This window comes from Spermophilus citellus (assembly GCF_964194105.1).
Source record: "Spermophilus citellus genome assembly, chromosome: 15".
NCBI classification, from domain to species: Eukaryota; Metazoa; Chordata; class Mammalia; order Rodentia; family Sciuridae; genus Spermophilus; species Spermophilus citellus.
In genome coordinates this window covers 20,595,812-20,615,670 of record NC_138195.1, presented here as the reverse complement: position 1 = coordinate 20,615,670, position 19,859 = coordinate 20,595,812, and the positions used below count along the sequence as shown (strand labels likewise).

Here is a 19,859-nt window from a genome sequence, read left to right as displayed (position 1 = left end):
GGCCCTGGAGAATGGTGGATGTTCTCTGTCCACTGGACAGGGAAACTGGGGTGAAGGGGGCTTTTGATGTATGCTGCAGTGGGGACATCCGCATCAGCAGTTAGATATCTAGTGCAGGATAGTTTAGAATTAAGGAAAGAAAGAAGCTGTGGGGATTAGGGATATCTCAGAGGAAATTTGTGTACTGTGGAGTAATTCAAGTGCATTTTGCTTCACACAGGCAGAAAGAGGGAGGAGAGGGATAGGGCAGTTTAAGATGTGACTGTTTCAGATGAGAGGGAGTCAGGCCAGGTGGCATCCAGGGCCTGGGGCCTTGATCAGTCTCTTGGAGCTTGAGCTGAGTGTGACCCTGGTGTGCATGAAATTGATGTGGTTGGTTTTAACTTGTACTTCAAGCATTAACTAGTACTTGGCCACCTGCTATTGGGCTGTACATGTAGCAGGATAAACTGAGAGAGAAAAGTCTCCCCCAAGCTGGAGTTTATGTAAGTCCTTCCTCCCTAAATTGGACAGTCATACTAGGCCAGTTCTGTGGACCTGTGAGAGTTGCTGGGATGCGCTGTGCATTGAATGGCTTTAGAGGAACAGAATTCCAGCTTCATAGAGAACATGTCTGTGGGAGGTGTGTGTGTGTATGTGGGGGGATTGGCATTTACCCAAACTGTAGTTCTGCTAGGAAGGAGAGAGAAGAGGAGGACATTGACATAGTGGCCACCACCAGTCTCCTGGCTACCTGTATGTCAAAAAATTGGGGTGATTCCATAAATGATTTTGTTTTATAAGAATTTATTATGAACATTTTCCAGGTTATTAAACATTCTTCAAAAACTATTTTAATGGTTATATGATATTCTGTCTTAACAAACTCTTATAACTACACATGTTAACTGATTTAATCTTCTTAGTAACCAATGATCAGTACTGCCATTGGTCCCATCTGAAGATAAGTGAGGTTCAGAGAGGTTAATTAATGTGCCCAAGATGACAGCTTAGTGCAAGTAGAGCTGAGGTTCAGACCCAGGCAGCGTTCCTAACTACTAACCTGTGCTGTGCAAAAGACATGAGATAGTTCATTCAACACTTTCTTTTTGAACTTTTAGGTTGCCTCTGCTTTTTCTGTAGTATAAATAACACTAAAGTGTGTGTTCTAGTACTAAATGTTTGTATTGGGATTGCTGGGCCCCTGGGTGACTGCTCATAAGGCTCTTGCTTGTCGTGTGCTGCTCAGCTGCTTTCCACACAGTGGTATCAGTGTACAGTCTACCATATAGCCTTTCCTGGGGAGAACAGTCACTGGCTGCTTCTCCAGGTGTTGCCATATGGTGGACTGAGAGCAGGCCATAGCAAGTAATAGACTCACTTCAAAGCAGTTCTCCGTTTCCTGGTGGTTGATGTTGCTCTGGGCACACCAGCCTTCCAAGCCACTAGTTCTGTCCTGCTTGTCCCAGGATGGTAAAGATATATTGAAATTCTGTGGGCTAAAAATTTTGGTAGATGTAAAGCTCCAAATTTAAGATGCTATTGTGTTCACTTATATAATTTCACTAATGTGGAATAGAAAGGAAGAGAAAAGTATTTTTGTTATATAATATTATTCAGCTTTCCTTTACTATAGATGTTAACTTTTAATATTATTTGGTGTTTTCTCTTAATTCCTGCATCCACTGATGATTGTTGGACTCAGATTTTACTTACTGAGTCATAACCTCACTGAGTTTTTAATATCAAGAAACTTCCACAGCTTGCATTTTCTTTTTTGTACTGTTAAGGGTTTTTGTCTTTAGCAGTTGATCACACTATGTGCAGGCTTTCATGGTTGTGTTTTCTTCTTGGACATTTGGGTGCAGGTTCGAGGGGTTGGGTCCCACTATACTTGTCTGTCCAACCACAGTGATGCATCAGTGGGTCAAAGAATTCCACACGTGGTGGCCTCCATTCAGAGTGGCAGTTCTACATGAAACTGGCTCCTGTTCCCACAAAAAGGTAATGCTATAATACTTCAGTACTTTTTTGTTTTGTTTTAAAGCCCTCCATTACATATTTGTTTTTTCTTTGAACCATGTATTTCTCAAATATATATTCCTGTATCTTTCAAGCATTTAAAATTATTTTATAATTACTGACAATGCAAAACTCAGTGATTATGAATATGTACTTATTGTTCTAACGTCTGTAGTGGTGCCGGGATATGTACATTGTCCAGCAAAACACAAATCAGCACAAACTAGTACCATAAGCCTGATAGTATGTGGCTTAAATGATGGCTCACTGCAGAGACTTTGGGCATTATCAGCTTTAAACAGTTTTAGGAAAGTGAATACAGGTTGAACATTCCTAATCCAATATCTGAGATGCTTCAAAATGTGGAGCTTTTGAGCACCAATATAACACCAAAACTGGAAAATTCACACCTGACTTCATGTGACAGGACGCAGTCAAAATGTAGGTGGACTAAAAATATTGTATAAAATTACATCAGACTATATGTATAAGGTGTATATGAAACAAATTAATTTTGTCTTTAGACTTGGGTCTCAACCCCCAAATATCTCATGTATATATGCAGACATTCTCAAATCTGAAAAATTTCTAAATCTGAAATAAGCATTTTGGATAAGGGATATTTGACCTTAATTGGTAAATCCATTTCTTAATGTGCTTATTTTTAATATACTTTTTTTAGTTGTAGTTGGACACAATATCTTTATTTTATTTATTAATTTTTGTGGTGCTGAGGATTGAACCCAGAGCCTCACATGTGCCAGATGAGCTCTCTACCACTGAACCACAACCCCAGCTCCTATTAATGTACTTTTAAAACATGTTTTTGATGAATAAAAGCAGCTTGACAATTTGCGATTTTTACAAGTATTCTTTTTTAGTTTGTTACTTTTTGTTTCCTGAATCCTGTATCATCATGTATTAAGAGTTGTATTTCCTCCCTTATTTGTAGTTCTGTTACTAGCTGCATTATCAAAAAGGAGGTTTATCTCTGCTCCTATGGCTAGCATTATAGAAACATTGTGCTATGCTTTTTTTCCCTTCCTTCTCACTATCTAAACTGTGAACTCAATAGATAACACTGTGTCTCATTTTGCATTCCAGTTGCCCTATAAGCATTTGCTGAATAAATAATAATCAGTTTCACTGTTGGTTTTGCCAGTTACGTTACTGATAAGAAGTGGGAGTTTTTTGTTTTGTTTTTTTTTTTTAAATGAATTCTGCCTTTCCTGAATCTTCTGAACTCTTCTGAAGTGAGCTCTCCTTCACCCTAGGAAAGCAGTGCCAGCTGTAAGGGCCATGGACGTTTGGCTCACTGACTGACGAACTCCAGTGGCTCCCTAATTTTTCCCATTTCCCTTTAAATTCTTATATGTTCACAATCATATATGAGCAGAACTTTGATAGAAATTAATCAAGAATATCTGATTTGGTAACTGAATAAGGTGAGGTGGAATCTTGTTTATACTAGCTGTTACTGTTAAATCAACAGATTTTGACCATAATTTAAAAGATAATGGAAAACAGAGTTAAGATAATTAATGACAGTGAGTAAATGCTGTGTTTTAAAAGAAAGTGAAAATACTAAGTTTAAGTTGTTTGCTAGCCAGACTTTCACTTGTTACAACTATCCTGTTATCACCCATTCAAAACTTTATGATTCTTGTTTTCATTTCCATTATCTGTTGACATCCTTAATGTTTTGTGCTATAAAATTCTGTAGCAGGATTCATTAGTAAATCTTTGTCTTATAAAGGCATTTTTTTTCATATGTTTCTTCTTTATCCTTTTATTTTCTTTTGGGTTAGCAAAGTACATGTACTTCAAACTTTCACCTGGATTGTGCTTACCTACAGTCCCTCTATAATTATAACCTGAAGAACTACCTTCCTGTAAACCACCTACATTGACTCATTAATGGAAAGAGAATTGACATTGAACTTGCTGTTTTGACAGCAAGTTGATATTGAACTTTGCTGGGAAAACTTGATTCCTTAACTCTGATAGAGGGCAAAATCTTAAAGCCTAGATATTTTACTTTGGGTTAGAATAGTTCCACCTTCTGAGGTGGATTTACACCCAGAGACAAATGCATGGTGGTTTCTCTTTTTGTCAGTGCTTTCCAGTTTACAAGGACTTGAGCTTGAAATTTTTTACTTTTGAGGAAATGCAGTATTACAGTTACTGTTTCTTTTTACTCTTAATTTTCTACTGTTCCTTTCCTATTATAAAGTACCTAAGATTTCTGAAGATTAAGCTGCTATGCAAAGATTGAAAAGATATACCTTTTATCTTTCAGACTGTATTCTTGACTTAAAAACACAGTTTTTTATTTATTATTAATGTCAATATCAGTGTATTATTTGTGGTAGTGTCACATTGAGAATGTGTTAATGTTAATTGTTCCTTTGCATAGGCCTGGTTAGGGTCATTTCTAAGATTGTGACTTTGCTTTCTGAATTCAAGTACTAAAATGATAGTTGATCCTTCTGCTCCTTCCTTTCCTATCTGTGTGTGCATATCTTGGTCACTACTTCATGCACACCTGGTAGCTTACAAACATGTGTTAGACTACAATAAAGTCTGTGTCTCTCTTTCACATTTCAAATATTCTGTTAATGCTGGTCTGTCCCCTAAGCCAGCATTTAATGCCTGACTTCCTTTCCTTCCTTATCAGCTGAGATTTCTTTTTCTCATGGTTGGCTCTCCTGTCTGAATTCAGTAGTGACACTTTGGCATAGAGACATTCGATACTGTACTAAATAGGGGAAAGGAAAGAATTTCTCTTTAGAAATATTTGAAACAGTAATAATGACAATTGTTTTCCTTATAATTCAAAAGGAGTATCATTATTTTCCTAATACCTGTTTGTAGCTGGTATAACATAAAAATTTGAAGATTTTTTCTTTTGGAAAACAGATGATTGAACAATTTCTAAATAGTGAACATCTGTCATTCTTCTTCCCTAAATTTTTTTTTAGCTTCTCATTACTCTTACCACTTAATCCTATATTATCTTTGTTAAAAGTCTCTTTGATTGGCAGCATTGTCAAGTGCAAAAAAAAAAAAAAAAGAATTGTCAAGTGCACACCCAATAACTATATAAAAACATGCATCTATCAGTTTGAACCAAATGGTCATGTCTGATAAGGAAGATTTCAGACTTCTGAGTCTCCTTTGATGGTCACTTGAAATCTCATTGAATAGGAGTCTAGGATTTTCCCATCATGATTTGTAATCTCTTTTTTTCTAGCACAGAAAAAATTTGTGTGAGTTGATTAATATTTATTTGTTGAACAAGTATAAATGCCACATTCCAGGTGTTTTGATATTGTTAGGGCTCTAAAAATGAATATGATAACTAACCTTGAAAATCCAACTGTTTTCTTGGGGAAAGAAAAGAGGATATATGAAAAGATAATGAAAGAAGGCAGTCTTGTGAGACTTAGCACATAACTCCCAGTGGGTGGTAGCATCGTTAGCACTATGTTGTAAAGCATATTTAATGATTAAGAATTTTTTTTAGATTTGTTGGAATATGGATAATGAGAAATTGTTTATATCCTGAAATGATTATCTCTTTATCTTTCCTACCTTTTCTACTGTGTAGGATCCAGTAATTCTGTGGACTGTTTTAGATTATTCAGAGAGTTTTGCCTTGTTTTGATCAGTTTGTGCTATTTACAGTCATAGGAGTGGGAAAAACAACAATGGCATAGTTTTAATTGCATAGGTTTGGTAGTTACCGCACCTGGGTTTGAATCTTGGATCTGCCATTTTATGCCATTGTGACCTCAGGCAAGTCACTTAGCTTCTCTGAGCCTAGTTTGATGTCCTATAAAATGAGAATTTTTTTTATGGATTAATGAGGATTTCTTGGATTAACATGTATGCATTAAAAAGCTCAGTGTGGTCCTTGATATATAAAGTTACTTAAGTATTTGTTGTTCTTGTCAGAAAGCACAGCCCAGGCCTCTTCATTTCAGTGGTTGAGGAAAAATTCTGAAAGATGCATTGCTGATTGATGTGATAGGTATTCTAGATAGAAAGTTCATTAACTGCTTTATCAGAAAGGTTTATGGTCATTCAGCTTCTAGATCTGTTTTTCTCACATCCAGATACATTTGATCCCAAATAGAGTGTTGAATTTTTGGGAGGGAAGTACAAAATTGGGAAGTGATTAAAAAGCAAACCTCACAAAAAATTTGCCATCTGATGAAACTGCCATCATGGATTTTTTAAAAACTCCCCTTTCCTGAGATACTAGAGCAAAAAAAAATAATAATAATAATAATAAATTGGCTTTTTAAAAAGCTGAAGGGGGTCAGGAAAAAAATCTTAACAAGTAAAAATGAAAAGGGAACCACCAGGTCTCTCAAGCATCCTAAATATTTCAGACCCATTCCATGTACACAATTATAACACAAAGTGATATAATTCCTATTAACTTCAGAGTCAGTATACACACCTGATATAAGAAATGATAGATGCTAGGCTTGTTCCATAAGTTTTATTGTAAAATTATGTTGCTGGGGTCCTTTTTTCTTCATTGTCAGCACAAATCCTTGTTTATTAAAGATTTAGCTTGAAGGAAATTTTAATTAATTACAGGTGCAGTAAATCCTGCCTGGGAAGCTGCCGTGCTGTGTTTACCGTGAATGGCCTTCATGTGCCTGTGCTTCACTCGCTCTCCCCGCTGCCTGACAGTGTGATTTATGGCTGTTGTTTTCTACCAGTCCACTGTTTGCCCTCTAGGAGGGATTGGTCTCCTGAGCCTCCATAATAACAGCAGCATTTCCACAGACATCTTTTAATGACAACAGCACTGCATTCAGTAAGTCAGGCTAATTGCAGATGTACCCTATTAATTGCAAAAACTAGGAGAGGTTACATATTTTACAAGCTTTTAATTTGAAACCGCCCGAGATGATTTGTCTTAAGTGTTTGGATAGAGACGTCCATAATATTCAACAATTCACCATTATTGAAACTCCAGTCGAGGCAGTTATAGAATTCTGAGATTGAATCAGGTGAAAACAAATAGTGTGAGGTATAAGTGGCTAAGTGGAGATTATTTTTGCAATGGAGACATTTTGCACAACTTATTCTTTTTTTATAAAGCATCTTCTTAATTCTTGTTAATTGTGCATCTCTTTGAACACAGTAAGAATTCTGTATTTCTGAAGCCAGCATTACAGAATATTCCAAATAAACTTTGATTCTTAAATAAGCAAAAGAAACTACTCATTGCTCCATTAGTGTACATTTGAAGCTTGGCATCCCATTTATTTAACTAGGGTAAAGCTCCCAGCTACACAGAGTGGTGTCCAGAACTCACTCTGGGATTGTATTTCTTGAATGTTAATGGGATGGCCATGGCTGGTCTGTGCATCCAACAAGAGTTCCAGGAGCCATGAGCAAGTAGACCCATATTTTCAGGTTTGGCTATACACAGTGGACATTTTACAAATATGAGTGGTAATTTAACTTCCACTTTCTTTCAAGCCCCAGATAGCCGAAGTTGTTTCCTCTCACTATCTGAGTGCACATGGCTTGTTTCTAGAGTGGACTTGGGCATAGTCCCATGGCTCAGTTTGCTATTGCCTTACCCCACTTGCTGGCATGGCTTCTGGCAGCCCCTGCTTTCCTGGAGGGGAAGATAGTGATAGAGGGGAGCTGCCTGCCTACAATCTCAGTAAAAAAATTAGATGTGGAAGAACTATAGAAATCAGCTGGCTTCTCAAAGTTATGGAACTAGCCAGTTGAGGTACTAGATGTGCAGCCTGTTTCTCTGGTCAACATTTTTCTACACTGGACATCGACAGCCAAGGCAGTGTCAGTGTAGTCCAGTGAGTGGGATGAAGGTGAGTCCTGGGCAAGCCTGTACATGTTTGCAAGGCTGTTCACCTGAGACATTTACTGCTTCATTTTCCTAAGATAAAAATCAGAAAATGGTTAAAACAGGTGTGGCCTTCATTATAGTACTATACAGAGGTTGAACTTTGTGAATGGGATGATGGAAAAGAGTGGTTATAATAATACAGTTCTTACTTGTCGAACCTTTTTAAAGGTCCCAGGTATTGTTTTGAATCTCCAAAGCAATTTATTAACTCTTTAAATGTGGAGTGTGTTATGACACATGAGAAGATAATTCTTCTCTGTTTTATTTCTTCAAAATTTTTTGTGCTCTTTGCACTCTTTTATGCTCTGTTGAATTAAAAAGCATTTTAATCCTAGTTCTTGAAGATGATATTAGTAAAATTACCATTTTTTTAAATATTTTGAATTCTATATAGTTTGTATGAAATGGTTTTAATTGCTTGATGATATTAGACTTTCCAGTATTTAGCTATTCTGATATTCCTTATGATAAGCCTTATTAGGTTAGTGTATTGCTGGGCTTTAAAGTAATAAATTTTTGATTTGGAGGTATGGACACATCTGTCAGTTTTGGAGATTGAGTTTTGCTAGCCTTGTAGTAAGAATTTGAAATGCATTCTTTTTCTGTATTTGGGAACAGTTCTATAGCTAGTTCTATTCCTGTGTCACTTATAGAAGAACATACATCTTTTTCAAGTTCTTCAGTATTATTCTGCTCAGTTGGTCTAATTTTTCTTGAGTCCATTTTCATTAGGGTAATTTTTTTTTGTAACTATTGTCTTATGTCAAAATGTTCAGAATTTTTTTGGCACGTGGTATTGGTTAACACTTTTGTATTCTCTACATTGGTTAACTGTTTCTTTAACATTTCTAAAGCTGTACAATGAGAATGAGTCTGTTCTTCTGGCTGAGTTTTCAGAAATTGGTTTGGTCTTTTCAAAGAGTTGTTTTTTTTTTTTTCCCTCATCATCAATTCTGCCAGGTTTTTTTTCCCTATAAGATTCTTTTTTTATTCTGTCTTTTCTCTTTTTAGTTTATTGGGTTGATTATACATATTGATCTCGGCTTTTTAAATTTTTTTATTTTTTCAGATTTTAACCTTTTTGAGTAGCATATTTTGTAAAGAATGGGTATTTTTGATTCCTTTTTTTTTTTTTTTTTTTGGAGGCAAAGAGTAGGAACTATGGAATGAAATTGACCAAATTATGCTATGTGCATGTATGAATATATCACAATGAATCAACTCACTTTTATGTATAATTATAAGGTGCCAGTTAAAAGTAAATAAATAAATAGATGGAAGACCAGTAGAGGAAGGGGGAGGGATGAGTGAAGAGAAAGGGGAAATGTTGAAGGGGAGACCAGGTTTTCTTTGTGCAGGCTAAGGCTCTGTTGATAGCTATGAAGGGAGCTTCTTGGTGGCACTGAAAGCCTTTGTGTACCAATTTTTAAAACTGTTTCCTTTAAACATCCTTTTCTCAGAAGCTGTGGTCAGGCCTCAGGACAGGTTGTGGTTCTCAGGGCTTTGCTTTTGTGTTTGTTGCTGTGTTTTTTGACAGGCAAAGGTGAATGCTGCTTCTTAGTATTTTACTCCTTTTAAAATTTAAAACATCCCACTTGTTTCTGTTCACTTGTTTATCTCATGTTCATTTTGCTAAAACTACCCTTTTTTGTTTGCAGTTCTTAGTGTATCTTTGATTAATTCTGTTTCAGCTTTCATTGTGGGCCTCGTTTGGGTCTCCTTTAAACTCAAGGCTAGAGTTTTGCCTTATTCCAGGAAAAGTCTTGCTGTTAATAATCAGCCATCATGGTGACCTCTGATGTATCTTTAATCTGCAACTTACTATCTTGTTTTCTGTTTATTACATTTTCTGGTTTTTTTTTGCTATTTTTAATACTTTTCCCCCTATAGTAGTCTAATAGTTTTATATCCTTTATCTTTTCTAGTGTTTATATAGAGTCAGCAACCATTAGTCAGTAATAGGCTTAAATTTTTGACAAGTGTAGTTTAACATATTTTTCTCTCACAGTTAAGACTTAGTACAGTATCTATTCTGTGTTTCATTTTGCCTGTGGATAGGGTGTGGTTTATAATCCACTTTTATTTTCCACCAATTTTACTCCAAGTTATATTAAGCTAAGCAGGAATTATAGTATAATTTAAAATATATTTTATATTTTAGATCATTTGTTAACAGTTTCATTTATATTTGAAAGTGTTTAATATTTAGACTATTATGTTCTAATAATTTATTTTAAGATACATAAGTATGTATATTACATTTCCCCATTTTAAATTTAAAAAAATTTATTGGTGCATTATTAGTATACATATTAGTGGAATTCTTTATTATGTAGTCATGCGTTTATTTTCCCTTTTAAAGTTTTTCTTTGTAGTATAGTAAGAGGTAGTACAGCCTAATACTTAATAGTTCCAGCTTTGGGATGAACGACCTTCTGCTTTGGAATTCTGACTTTACCACTTCCAACTTTGTGACGTGGTATATTAGTTACTAAACCCAAGCCACAGTTTCTGCATATATAAAGTGGGGTTAGTGGTGGTTGCTCTGTCCTCACTCAGCGAATTGCTAGGAGCATGCTGTCTGTCGAGAACATACAGGGTAGAGACTGTTGCTTTAGCTCTTCCCAGAGGGCAGCATCTGCCTGTCTGTGCACACCTCTCTGCTTCTGAATTCAGCACACTGTGTATCTAGCCAGCCTCTGGTTGGCCTATATTCTGAATCTTTGCCTATCTGAAGCTGGAATTTAAAACATTTTTTTCATCAAGCATAGCTGCTTATTGGATTGATGCAGAATTCCAGGATCTCTACTTCTCCCCTCCCCTGAGAACTACATAAAGATTTTTTTTCTTTGCTTTTTGACATATTTAGTGTTATAGAAAGAAATGCCCAGTGCAGGAGGTCTTTCTTCTCTGAAAGGAATCTTCTCTTTCTCTGTTTAGTTTTGGTCAGAAGCCATGGCATTCTCTTTCTTTTATTTCTCTTTTTAGAATTCCGACATCTAGAAGGATATGCCTTTTCAGTGTTTCTACCTGACATTCTGGGATTTTTTTTTTTCTTTAGACTTTCTCTCCTCAGTGTATTAAGTTTTTTCCTGTTTATATCCTTTTCACTCTAGTCTCCTGGAATTCATGTTGTATATGGTTAGAAGTTCTAAATTTGACTTCCTTATCCCCATGAAGTTTCTTTCATTTTCTTTCTTTTTTTTTTTTTTTTTTTAATTTTTTATTGATTATTTAAAGCATTACATAGCTCATGATATATCATCTTTCATACATTAGACTCAAATTGTGTTTTGAACTCCCATTTTCACCCCAAATATAGATTGCAGAATCACATCTGTTACATATTCACATTTTTACATAATGCCATATTAGTGTCTGTTGTATTCTGCTACCTTTCCTAACCCCTACTATCCCCCCTCCCCTCTCCTCCCCTCCCATCTTCCCTCTCTATCTCCCCTGCTGTTGTTCAATTCTCTCCCTTTTTTTTCCCTCCCCCTTGCCCCTCATAGCCTCTTATAATTTTATGTATCCTTGAAGGTCTCCTACCATTTCCATATGCTTTCCCTTCTCTCTCCGTTTCTCTCCCCCCATTCGTCTTTGTTTACTGTAGTCTTTTCCACATGCTCTTCCTTCCTGTTCTGTTCTTAGTTGTTCTCTTTATATCAAAGCAGACATTTGGCATTTGTTTTTTAGGGCTTGGCTAGCTTCACTTAGCATAATCTGCTCTAATGCCATCCATTTCCCTGCAAATTCTATGATTTTGTCATTTCTTAGTGCTGCATAATATTCCATTGTGTATAGATGCCACATTTTCTTTATCCATTCATCTATTGAAGGGCATCTAGGTTGGTTCCACAGTCTAGCTATTGTGAATTGTGCCGCTATAATCATTGATGCAGCCGTATCCCTATAGTGCGCTCTTTTAAGGTCCTCAGGGAATAGTCCTAGAAGTGCAATAGCTGGGTCAAATGGTGGTTCCATTCCCAGCTTTCCCAGGAATCTCCATACTGCTTTCCAAATTGGCCTCACCATTTTGCAGCCCCACTAGCAGTGTACAAGTGTACCTTTTTCCCCACATCCCCGCCAACACTTGTTGTTGTTTGACTTCATAATGGCTGCCAATCTTACTGGAGTGAGATGGTATCTTAGGGTGGTTTTGATTTGCATTTCTCTGATTGCTAGAGATGGTGAGCATTTTTTCATGAACTTGTTGATTGATTGTATGTCCTCCTCTGAGAAGTGTCTGTTGAGGTCCTTGGCCCATTTGTTAATTGGGTTATTTGTTATCTTATTATTTAATTTTTTGAGTTCTTTGTACATTCTGGATATTAGGGCTCTATCAGAGGTGTGGGGGGTAAAGATTTGTTCCCAGGATGTAGGCTCTCTATTTACCTCTTTTATTGTTTCTCTTGCTGAGAAAAAACTTTTTAGTTTAAGTAAGTCCCATTTGTTTATTCTGGTTGTTAACTCTTGGGCTATGGGTGTCCTATTAAGGAATTTGGAGCCCGACCCCACAATTTGTAGATCGTAGCCAACTTTTTCTTCTATCAGACGCAGTGTCTCTGATTTGCTATCTAGCTCCCTGATCCATTTTGAGTTAATTTTTGTGGATGGCGAGAGAAAGGGATTCAATTTCATTTTGTTGCATATGGATTTCCAATTTTCCCAGCACCATTTGTTGAAGATGCTATCCTTCCTCCATTGCATGCTTTTAGCCCCTTTATCAAATATAAGATAGTTGTAACTTTGTGGATTAGTCTCTGTGCATTTTCTTTCTTTATTTTAAAACAATTAATCATTTTCCATTCTCCTTGTTATTTTGAGTTTAACAAGGATGGAGACAAAGAATAATGAAAATTGAGGGCTTAACATATTATAACTTACTCTTTCTTTTTGAGAGCTCCCCATTCCCTACCACCAATAGCTTTATTAGTCAGTGTTTACTACCTTACAGATTAAACAAATGTAAAATACACTTTTACTGATGAAAAGGTATTATTTAGGATGTGTGTATTATGTTTATACATTTTTATAAAGTGTCCTAATTTGTGTCTTGATTGAAAGGGTGTCACTTTAAGTCATGTTCACTGTATTTTACTTCCTTTTTAAAATGGGCCTTCCTATTTTATTATGATTTTAGGAGAAACTAATTCGAGATATTGCTCATTGTCATGGAATTTTGATAACTTCTTACTCCTACATTCGTCTGATGCAAGATGATATTAGCAAGCATGACTGGCACTATGTGATCTTGGATGAAGGACACAAAATTCGAAATCCAAATGCTGCTGTCACACTTGCTTGCAAGCAGGTATGACCTCTCATAACAAGGAGTTTATAGGTTGGCAATAGTATTTAATTTAGAATAGGCTTTCTGCTTTTAATAACACATTAATTAATTCCTTATGCTTAAGAAATTAAAAATATACATTTTACCTAAATGTAGAAAATTCTGTATGCTCACCCTTAATTGTTTTTTAAAACTCTGATTGTTCACATTACTTAGTGTCTCTTATAAGGATCAGTTGTTAGAATGTAACCAAATCTTACTCTAACCTGTATTAATCAGCTTGATATAAGAAAAAAAATTCCCCATTTTTCATCTATATGTAATTAAAGAATTATAATTGCATAAAATGTTTTGAGGAGGACGAAAATGATATAAGAATTAAAATGAGTAAAATGTGTTAAATAATGGTATTACATGGGAGTGTTTTGAGACAGTGATATCCATCATCTGTTAAAAGGCGAATTTATTAAGAAGGTGCTTTATTTCCCAAACTAGTTTCGAACACCTCATCGGATCATCTTGTCTGGCTCACCGATGCAGAATAACCTCCGGGAGCTCTGGTCCCTCTTTGACTTTGTCTTCCCGGGGAAGTTAGGCACATTGCCTGTGTTTATGGAGCAGTTCTCTGTCCCCATCACCATGGGGGGATATTCCAATGCTTCTCCAGTACAGGTAATGTAGTAGGCAGGTGACAACTTTGGCATTTTAGTATTAAAATGTTGTTACTAATATTGTATTTTGTATTTTGTAGCCAAGTCATTCAGAATGTAAGGGAAATGGCCAGGCTTATAAATTGGTATCTGATAAAAATCAGATAATTATTTCTGCTTGATATACTTTTCCAGATAAACTTTTTTAAAAATCGTGTAAAATATTTACTTAGAGGAACTACCTAAAATTAAACTTTTCTTTGCAGAACAGAAATGAAAATTCTGGGTTGGTTGTTCCTGGGTTTTTTCTGTCAGATAAATTAAAAAATGATACTATGTGTGATCACAAGAACAGTGAGAAATCATGAAGTGAGAGCAAATCAGTTCAGCATATAATTTAGTGCAAATTGGGTTGTACATCTTATGAAGTAGTGAAAAACTTTAGAAAGGGGACACCAGGACAGATCGGTTTGGATTGTTAGGGAAATGATATGTCCCTCAACTCAGTTCTGGGTAATAGGCTATGGAGAATGAGTGCCTTCCCGATGAGGCAGCAGCTAGAGTATAGCCACACTTCATGGCTAGAACAATGAAGAGACTTGCTTGGTTGGACTGGAGATGCTTGTTTGGCAGAAGGTAGTAGGAAGTTGTGGATGCTAGAACTGGGGCCCAGAAAAGAAGGCAGTGGTGCTCAGGGACAACAGGAAGGTGTCTGAGCAGGCTGCTGGAAGATGGTGGTTCTCAGGGATTGCTCAGGCTGCAGTAAGGTCATGAGGAGAGAGGCTGGAACTGAGGGACCTTTGGGGACTTTCGGTAGTAAGGACAGTGAGGACATGAACTTGGCTGGTAGTCTGAGAAAGACAATGAGGAATAGAGAGACCCAGGTGGTGCATTTAGGCACTTCAAGCAAATGTAGAGACTAAAAGAATAAAGGAAATGGTGGTGGTAGGGATGGGGGTTGTCACAGGCAGGAACTTTAGGAGCTAAAGCTAACCTGATGAAAATTTGTGTCCTTTGGGGGCAGGCTCCAGCCTTAAAGGGAGGCAGGGTTTCTGCACAGCCCTTCTCAGGTGGAGGGTGCAACTGTGGGGGCATGCCTGGGCCAGGAATAAAGTCTTCCATCAAAAGAGTTGCTCACATATTTTGAAATATTTAACTAGAAAAAGAATTTTAGACCATTTTAATACCTTTACATCAGTACCTTTATCTTTAATATCTTTACACTTTAAGATCGAATGGTTTTTTACTTAACTTTTGCAAGGGCTCTCTTCTTCCTCTTAACCCCTGCTATCCTTCAGTTAAGCCATTTTTTTTCCCTTTTAACTTGCCATTTTAAATCATTTCAAATTGAATAAAATGTGGCAAGAATTGTAAAAACAAACTCGCATGTACCCTTCATCCAGATTTACTGATTATTAGCTTTTTCTAACATTTTACTGCATTTACTTATCATCTTTCCATCCCCTCAAATAAATATCCACAGATTAATGCTATTTTTTTTTTCTGAAACTTCTGAGTAAGTTGCAGTATAATGCCACTTTCTTTCAATCCTTTAGTGTGTTTCCGAAAAACAAGGGCAGTTGCTTATGTAATTATAGGAGGCAATTTAGCATTGATACAGTTCTGTTACCTAATCTATTGTCATTCACATTCTGCCAATTGTTCTCAAAGCTTCCATGTCTCTTTAGTCTCTCTCTGTTAATCTGGAAAAGTTTCTCTAATCTTTCTTTTGCCTTTCATGACCTGGACAGTTTTTAAAACTATAGACCTATTATTTTTCTAGACTGTACCTAAGTTTGGGTTTCTCTTATGTTCCTTCATATTTGGATCAGATTATACATTTTTGGCAGAAATATTGCAGGAGTGATCTGTCTTTCTCAGTGCATTCTACTTGGCGGCACCAGCTGTTTGTTTGTCCCATCATTGGTGACTGCTTGATAAAGTTTTGGCTTGATTTCTAAACTCTGAAGTTATACTTTTGCTTTGGAATTAGTCTTTTGTGGAGAGACATTTTGAGAACATGTAAATACAATCTTTCTTCCTTGAAGTCTTTGATTCAGGAGTTTGTGTAGTAGTTATCCTCCCCCACCCCTCATCATCTGCAAGGGTTGTGTTCTAAGGCATCTGGTGGATACCTGAAATCAAGAGTATCCAACTCTATGTCCTGTCTTTTGTGATATTCCATTTAATATTTTTGGACTACAGTTAACCTCTGGTTCTGAAACCATGCAAAGTAAAAGTGCAGATAAAAGAGGACTCCTTTTCTCTTTCTAGTGTTTTTAATTTGCTTCTTTTTGTGTTAGCATGGGGTTGCCATGTGCTATTGAGTCCTAAGAATAAAGATTATTCATTGGTAATTATATTGTCAGGCTGTGGCTAACATGATGAGAGGGCTCTGGAAGCCAGAAGCTTCTATGAATAGTATTTCTGGTCCAGTGTGGGGCATACAAAAGGAAAATGGTAAATGAAAATCCCAGAACCGAATAATGAGGACTGTGACCAGGGGAGATATCCATTATCAGAGACTGTAGTGCTCAAGAAAGTCCTCCTGAAGAAGGAATGAGGAAGCCAGGACTAATAGGGCTGAGGAAGGTAAGGGCAGAACACCAGTATCCCACAGGGTGGACTGCTCCCTTGGTAGGTGCATTCAGCTTTGGTATGGAACTTCAGAACTGCAAAGAACCTCAGGAGATTTCTCATTTTATAGTCCAGGTAACTGAGACTCCTCGTTTTGGTGACTTGTCTAAGAGGCAGAGCTGGGGGATTATAATCACCTCTCCATCTTGTCAGGAAGAAGATTGGTATGTGCAGTGAGGTATCCATTTTCCATAGCACTGGGGGCCTGGGAAAGTTAGAGAAATACAGTTAGCTCACCCCCTTATTATTATTATTATTATTATTTTAATAACAGGCAGCCATGGGAGCCAGGTGGGAATTAAATATAAGATCACTGCCTCGGAGTTGGCCTGCAGGAAAGACCAAAGCTGAGGGACTGGCCCCTCCCAGCCAGCTCTGTTTTAGTTTACTAGTATCTACAACCAGCAGGAGAGAGATGTGGGCAAAGGGAGGATGAGGGAAATCTCCTCAGCGTATTGAAACACTTGCTTCCTCCGTGAGACCATAATGTATTGTTAAATTCTGAAATTTAATCATCTCTGCATCACAAATCATGTACTTCATGATTATCTTAAACGTAATTTTGATCAGCATCCAATGATACACTTGAGGTGCTGGAGATATATAAAACTAAAAGTTGTTGATTAGTTGAATTCTTTGTAAGTTTCTGTTATCCTAGGTAACACCTTTTTTGGGGGGTGGGGGTGCACACCCATTCACATGCTTACACAATGTGCATGTATGGACATGGGCTTGAGTGAGATGTTCTTATGCTTTTTAAAAATGTTTTCTTTTTTTACATGTTAATATTTTTTTAAAGAGAGAGTGAGAGAGGAGAGAGAGAGAGAGAGAGAGAATTTTTAATATTTATTTTTTAGTTCTCGGCGGACACAACATCTTTGTTGGTATGTGGTGCTGAGGATCTAACCCGGGCCGCACGCATGCCAGGCGAGCGCGCTACCGCTTGAGCCACATCCCCAGCCCCACATGTTAATATTTTTAACTTGAACTTTTCTTTGTGTATTATGGTCAAGCTCCTCCCTATCATTGATTTTATAGCTAATTTTTTTTGCATTAAAACTTTGGACTTTTTTCTTGTTCTGTGAAATAGTAATTAGTTCTTAAGCCTGTTTTTTTAATTATTAATAATTTATTGAAGTCTTTGTTTGCTTTTAAGTAAATTGCAGAGGGAGGGGTTTCCTGGGCTATGGGTCTTTGTTTTTCTGTGTACAGTTAATACCCCTCTCGTGTGACTGTGTCCATTACGGAGCCATATGTTCCATTTTAGGCTAGAGTGACCTTTCATTTCTGGGATCATAGGGCTCCTCTTGAACTTAGTCTCCTAAGTCTCCAGTGGGCAGTAATCTCTGCTTATTAGCTGGTGACTTCCATTGCTGCAGCTTCCCCCACACTTAGCTTTTGATCTTCAGTCTTGCAGAGTAGCATTTCCTTTGTAGCTTTTGGAGAATACAAGATTATAAACAGTCTTGTTTGAAAGCGGTTTTTCCCTGGAGAGTGGTTAAGAATCACATAAATCTCTACTTTAAGGTCTAACTATATAATAATAACTAAAGCAAGTATTGAAGAGGAATAAGGCACAAAATTATTGAGTTTTCTTTTGTTGTACATTTTAGTTAATGAGATCAGTTTTGCACCTGGTGATATTATGAAAGCCACCATCACCTAAAGTATACAGAACTTTTACAAATTTTTTCAAGCCATTTTCTGACCATTTCCAACCACTTTTGTACAACCATAGTCATTCTCTTTGTTTTTAAGCAGTGGAATCTGTTGAGAGGTAAGAACAAATGCATTCCTTAGATGTAGTAATTTCTCCTTTTTCTTTTATTACAGGTTAAAACTGCTTATAAGTGTGCATGTGTCTTGCGAGACACCATAAACCCATACCTTCTGCGGAGAATGAAGTCAGATGTCAAGATGAGCCTTTCTTTGCCAGATAAAAATGAACAGGTCTGTAAATATAGAATTTAACCAAATAGCCCTCAAGCACAGATGTGCCTGCCCCTTCACTCTGATTTTCCTGTGTATAACAGATTAGGGGGGCTGGGGATGTGGCTCCAGCAGTAGCGAGCTTGCCTAGCATGTGTGCGGCCTGGGTTCGATCCTCAGCACACATACAAACAAAGATGTTGTGTCCGCTGAAAACTAAAAAAATAAATATTAAAATTCTCTCTCTCTCTCTCTGTCTCTCTCTCAAAAAAAAAAAAAAATAAATAAATAAATAAATAAGGTTCAGAATGAAACAAAGATTTCCTCAGGAGATTGGTACATGTGGATGTGTGGGTAAAGAGGGATTGCTGTATAGGCCTGACATTTCCTTAAAAAAAAAAAAAAAAAAACAAAAAAAACAAGATTAGGCCAACAGGTGAGTCCTGGTGCTGCAAGGCAGGCTGGTCCTCATTTGCATGTGACAGGTGTACCTCTGTGGCATCTGCCCTCAGTTAGACTCTTCCTCTGACCCATGGACTTTGTTTTCTTTCTCTTAACACATGGATTTCTTTAACTACTTTTCTTAAAAGCTTCATTTTCCTTAGGCCCCCAGTTCATTCTTACTATACATTGTATTAGATGCCAACCATGTTTTCAGCATGATTCAAGTCTCTGGACACATTAGGTAGCAGTGCAAGTTATCATGGTTCTCACATTTATTCTTAATGTAGAGAGAGACTCACAAATAAGTATAGAAGATGGCAGGTGGTTGAGTGTGGAGAAAATTGAATCTGGGCAAGGAGATGGGGAGTGCTAGGGGCAAGGGTTTAGGCTTTTTATGAGATAGTCTGAGAAGATCTCTGATCCAGTGGCATTTGAGCAGAGACCTACAGAAGATATTCGAGTGAGTTGTATGGGAGTTGCAGAAAGACTATTCCTAGGGGTAGACTGGAGCAGTGCATTGGTACTCTTGAGGACCAGTAGGGAAGCCAATGTGACCAAAGGAGCAAGGATAAGAACCACAGGGAGGAAGCCAAACTACTGGCTAGAGGCCAGATGTCAAGGGCCTGCTGGTCATGGGGAAGACTGTAGATTTTACTTTTTGCAAGGCGGAAAGTCATAGGATTATACTGGGCGAATGATTGATGTCATTTGACTTGGTGTCAAAAGAATTGTCCTTCTAAATTCCATCCTGGTATTCTGTAATCTTAAAAGATGATTGTACCTCTGCTTGGCACCTGTAAATGCATTATAGATGTTGGATGTTTAAACTGAATAGGACTTTTGATTTCTGTCATCAAGGCTACTTTTCCTTTCATCCTTGCCTCTTCTCTTCCCACCACACTTATCTCTACTTTGAGCCTTTTATCTTCACATTCTCTAAACATTCTCCCCTTGTAGCCAAGTCCCCAAACCACAGTTGTCTGAGCTGGTTAATTCCAAGTCA

General features: G+C 37.1%; 1 protein-coding gene across 1 annotated transcript in view; it reads left to right on the top strand.

Moving 5' to 3' along the window:
- ERCC6 (ERCC excision repair 6, chromatin remodeling factor) overlaps positions 1–19,859 on the top strand; it is an 83,011-nt gene that overhangs the window by 40,905 nt on the left and 22,247 nt on the right. The window contains exons 9-12 of the mRNA XM_081268501.1: positions 1,848–1,983; positions 13,047–13,217; positions 13,692–13,868; positions 18,317–18,433. Of these exons, the coding sequence (XP_081124627.1) occupies positions 1,848–1,983; positions 13,047–13,217; positions 13,692–13,868; positions 18,317–18,433 (601 nt within the window). The remainder of the gene's footprint in view (positions 1–1,847; positions 1,984–13,046; positions 13,218–13,691; positions 13,869–18,316; positions 18,434–19,859) is intronic.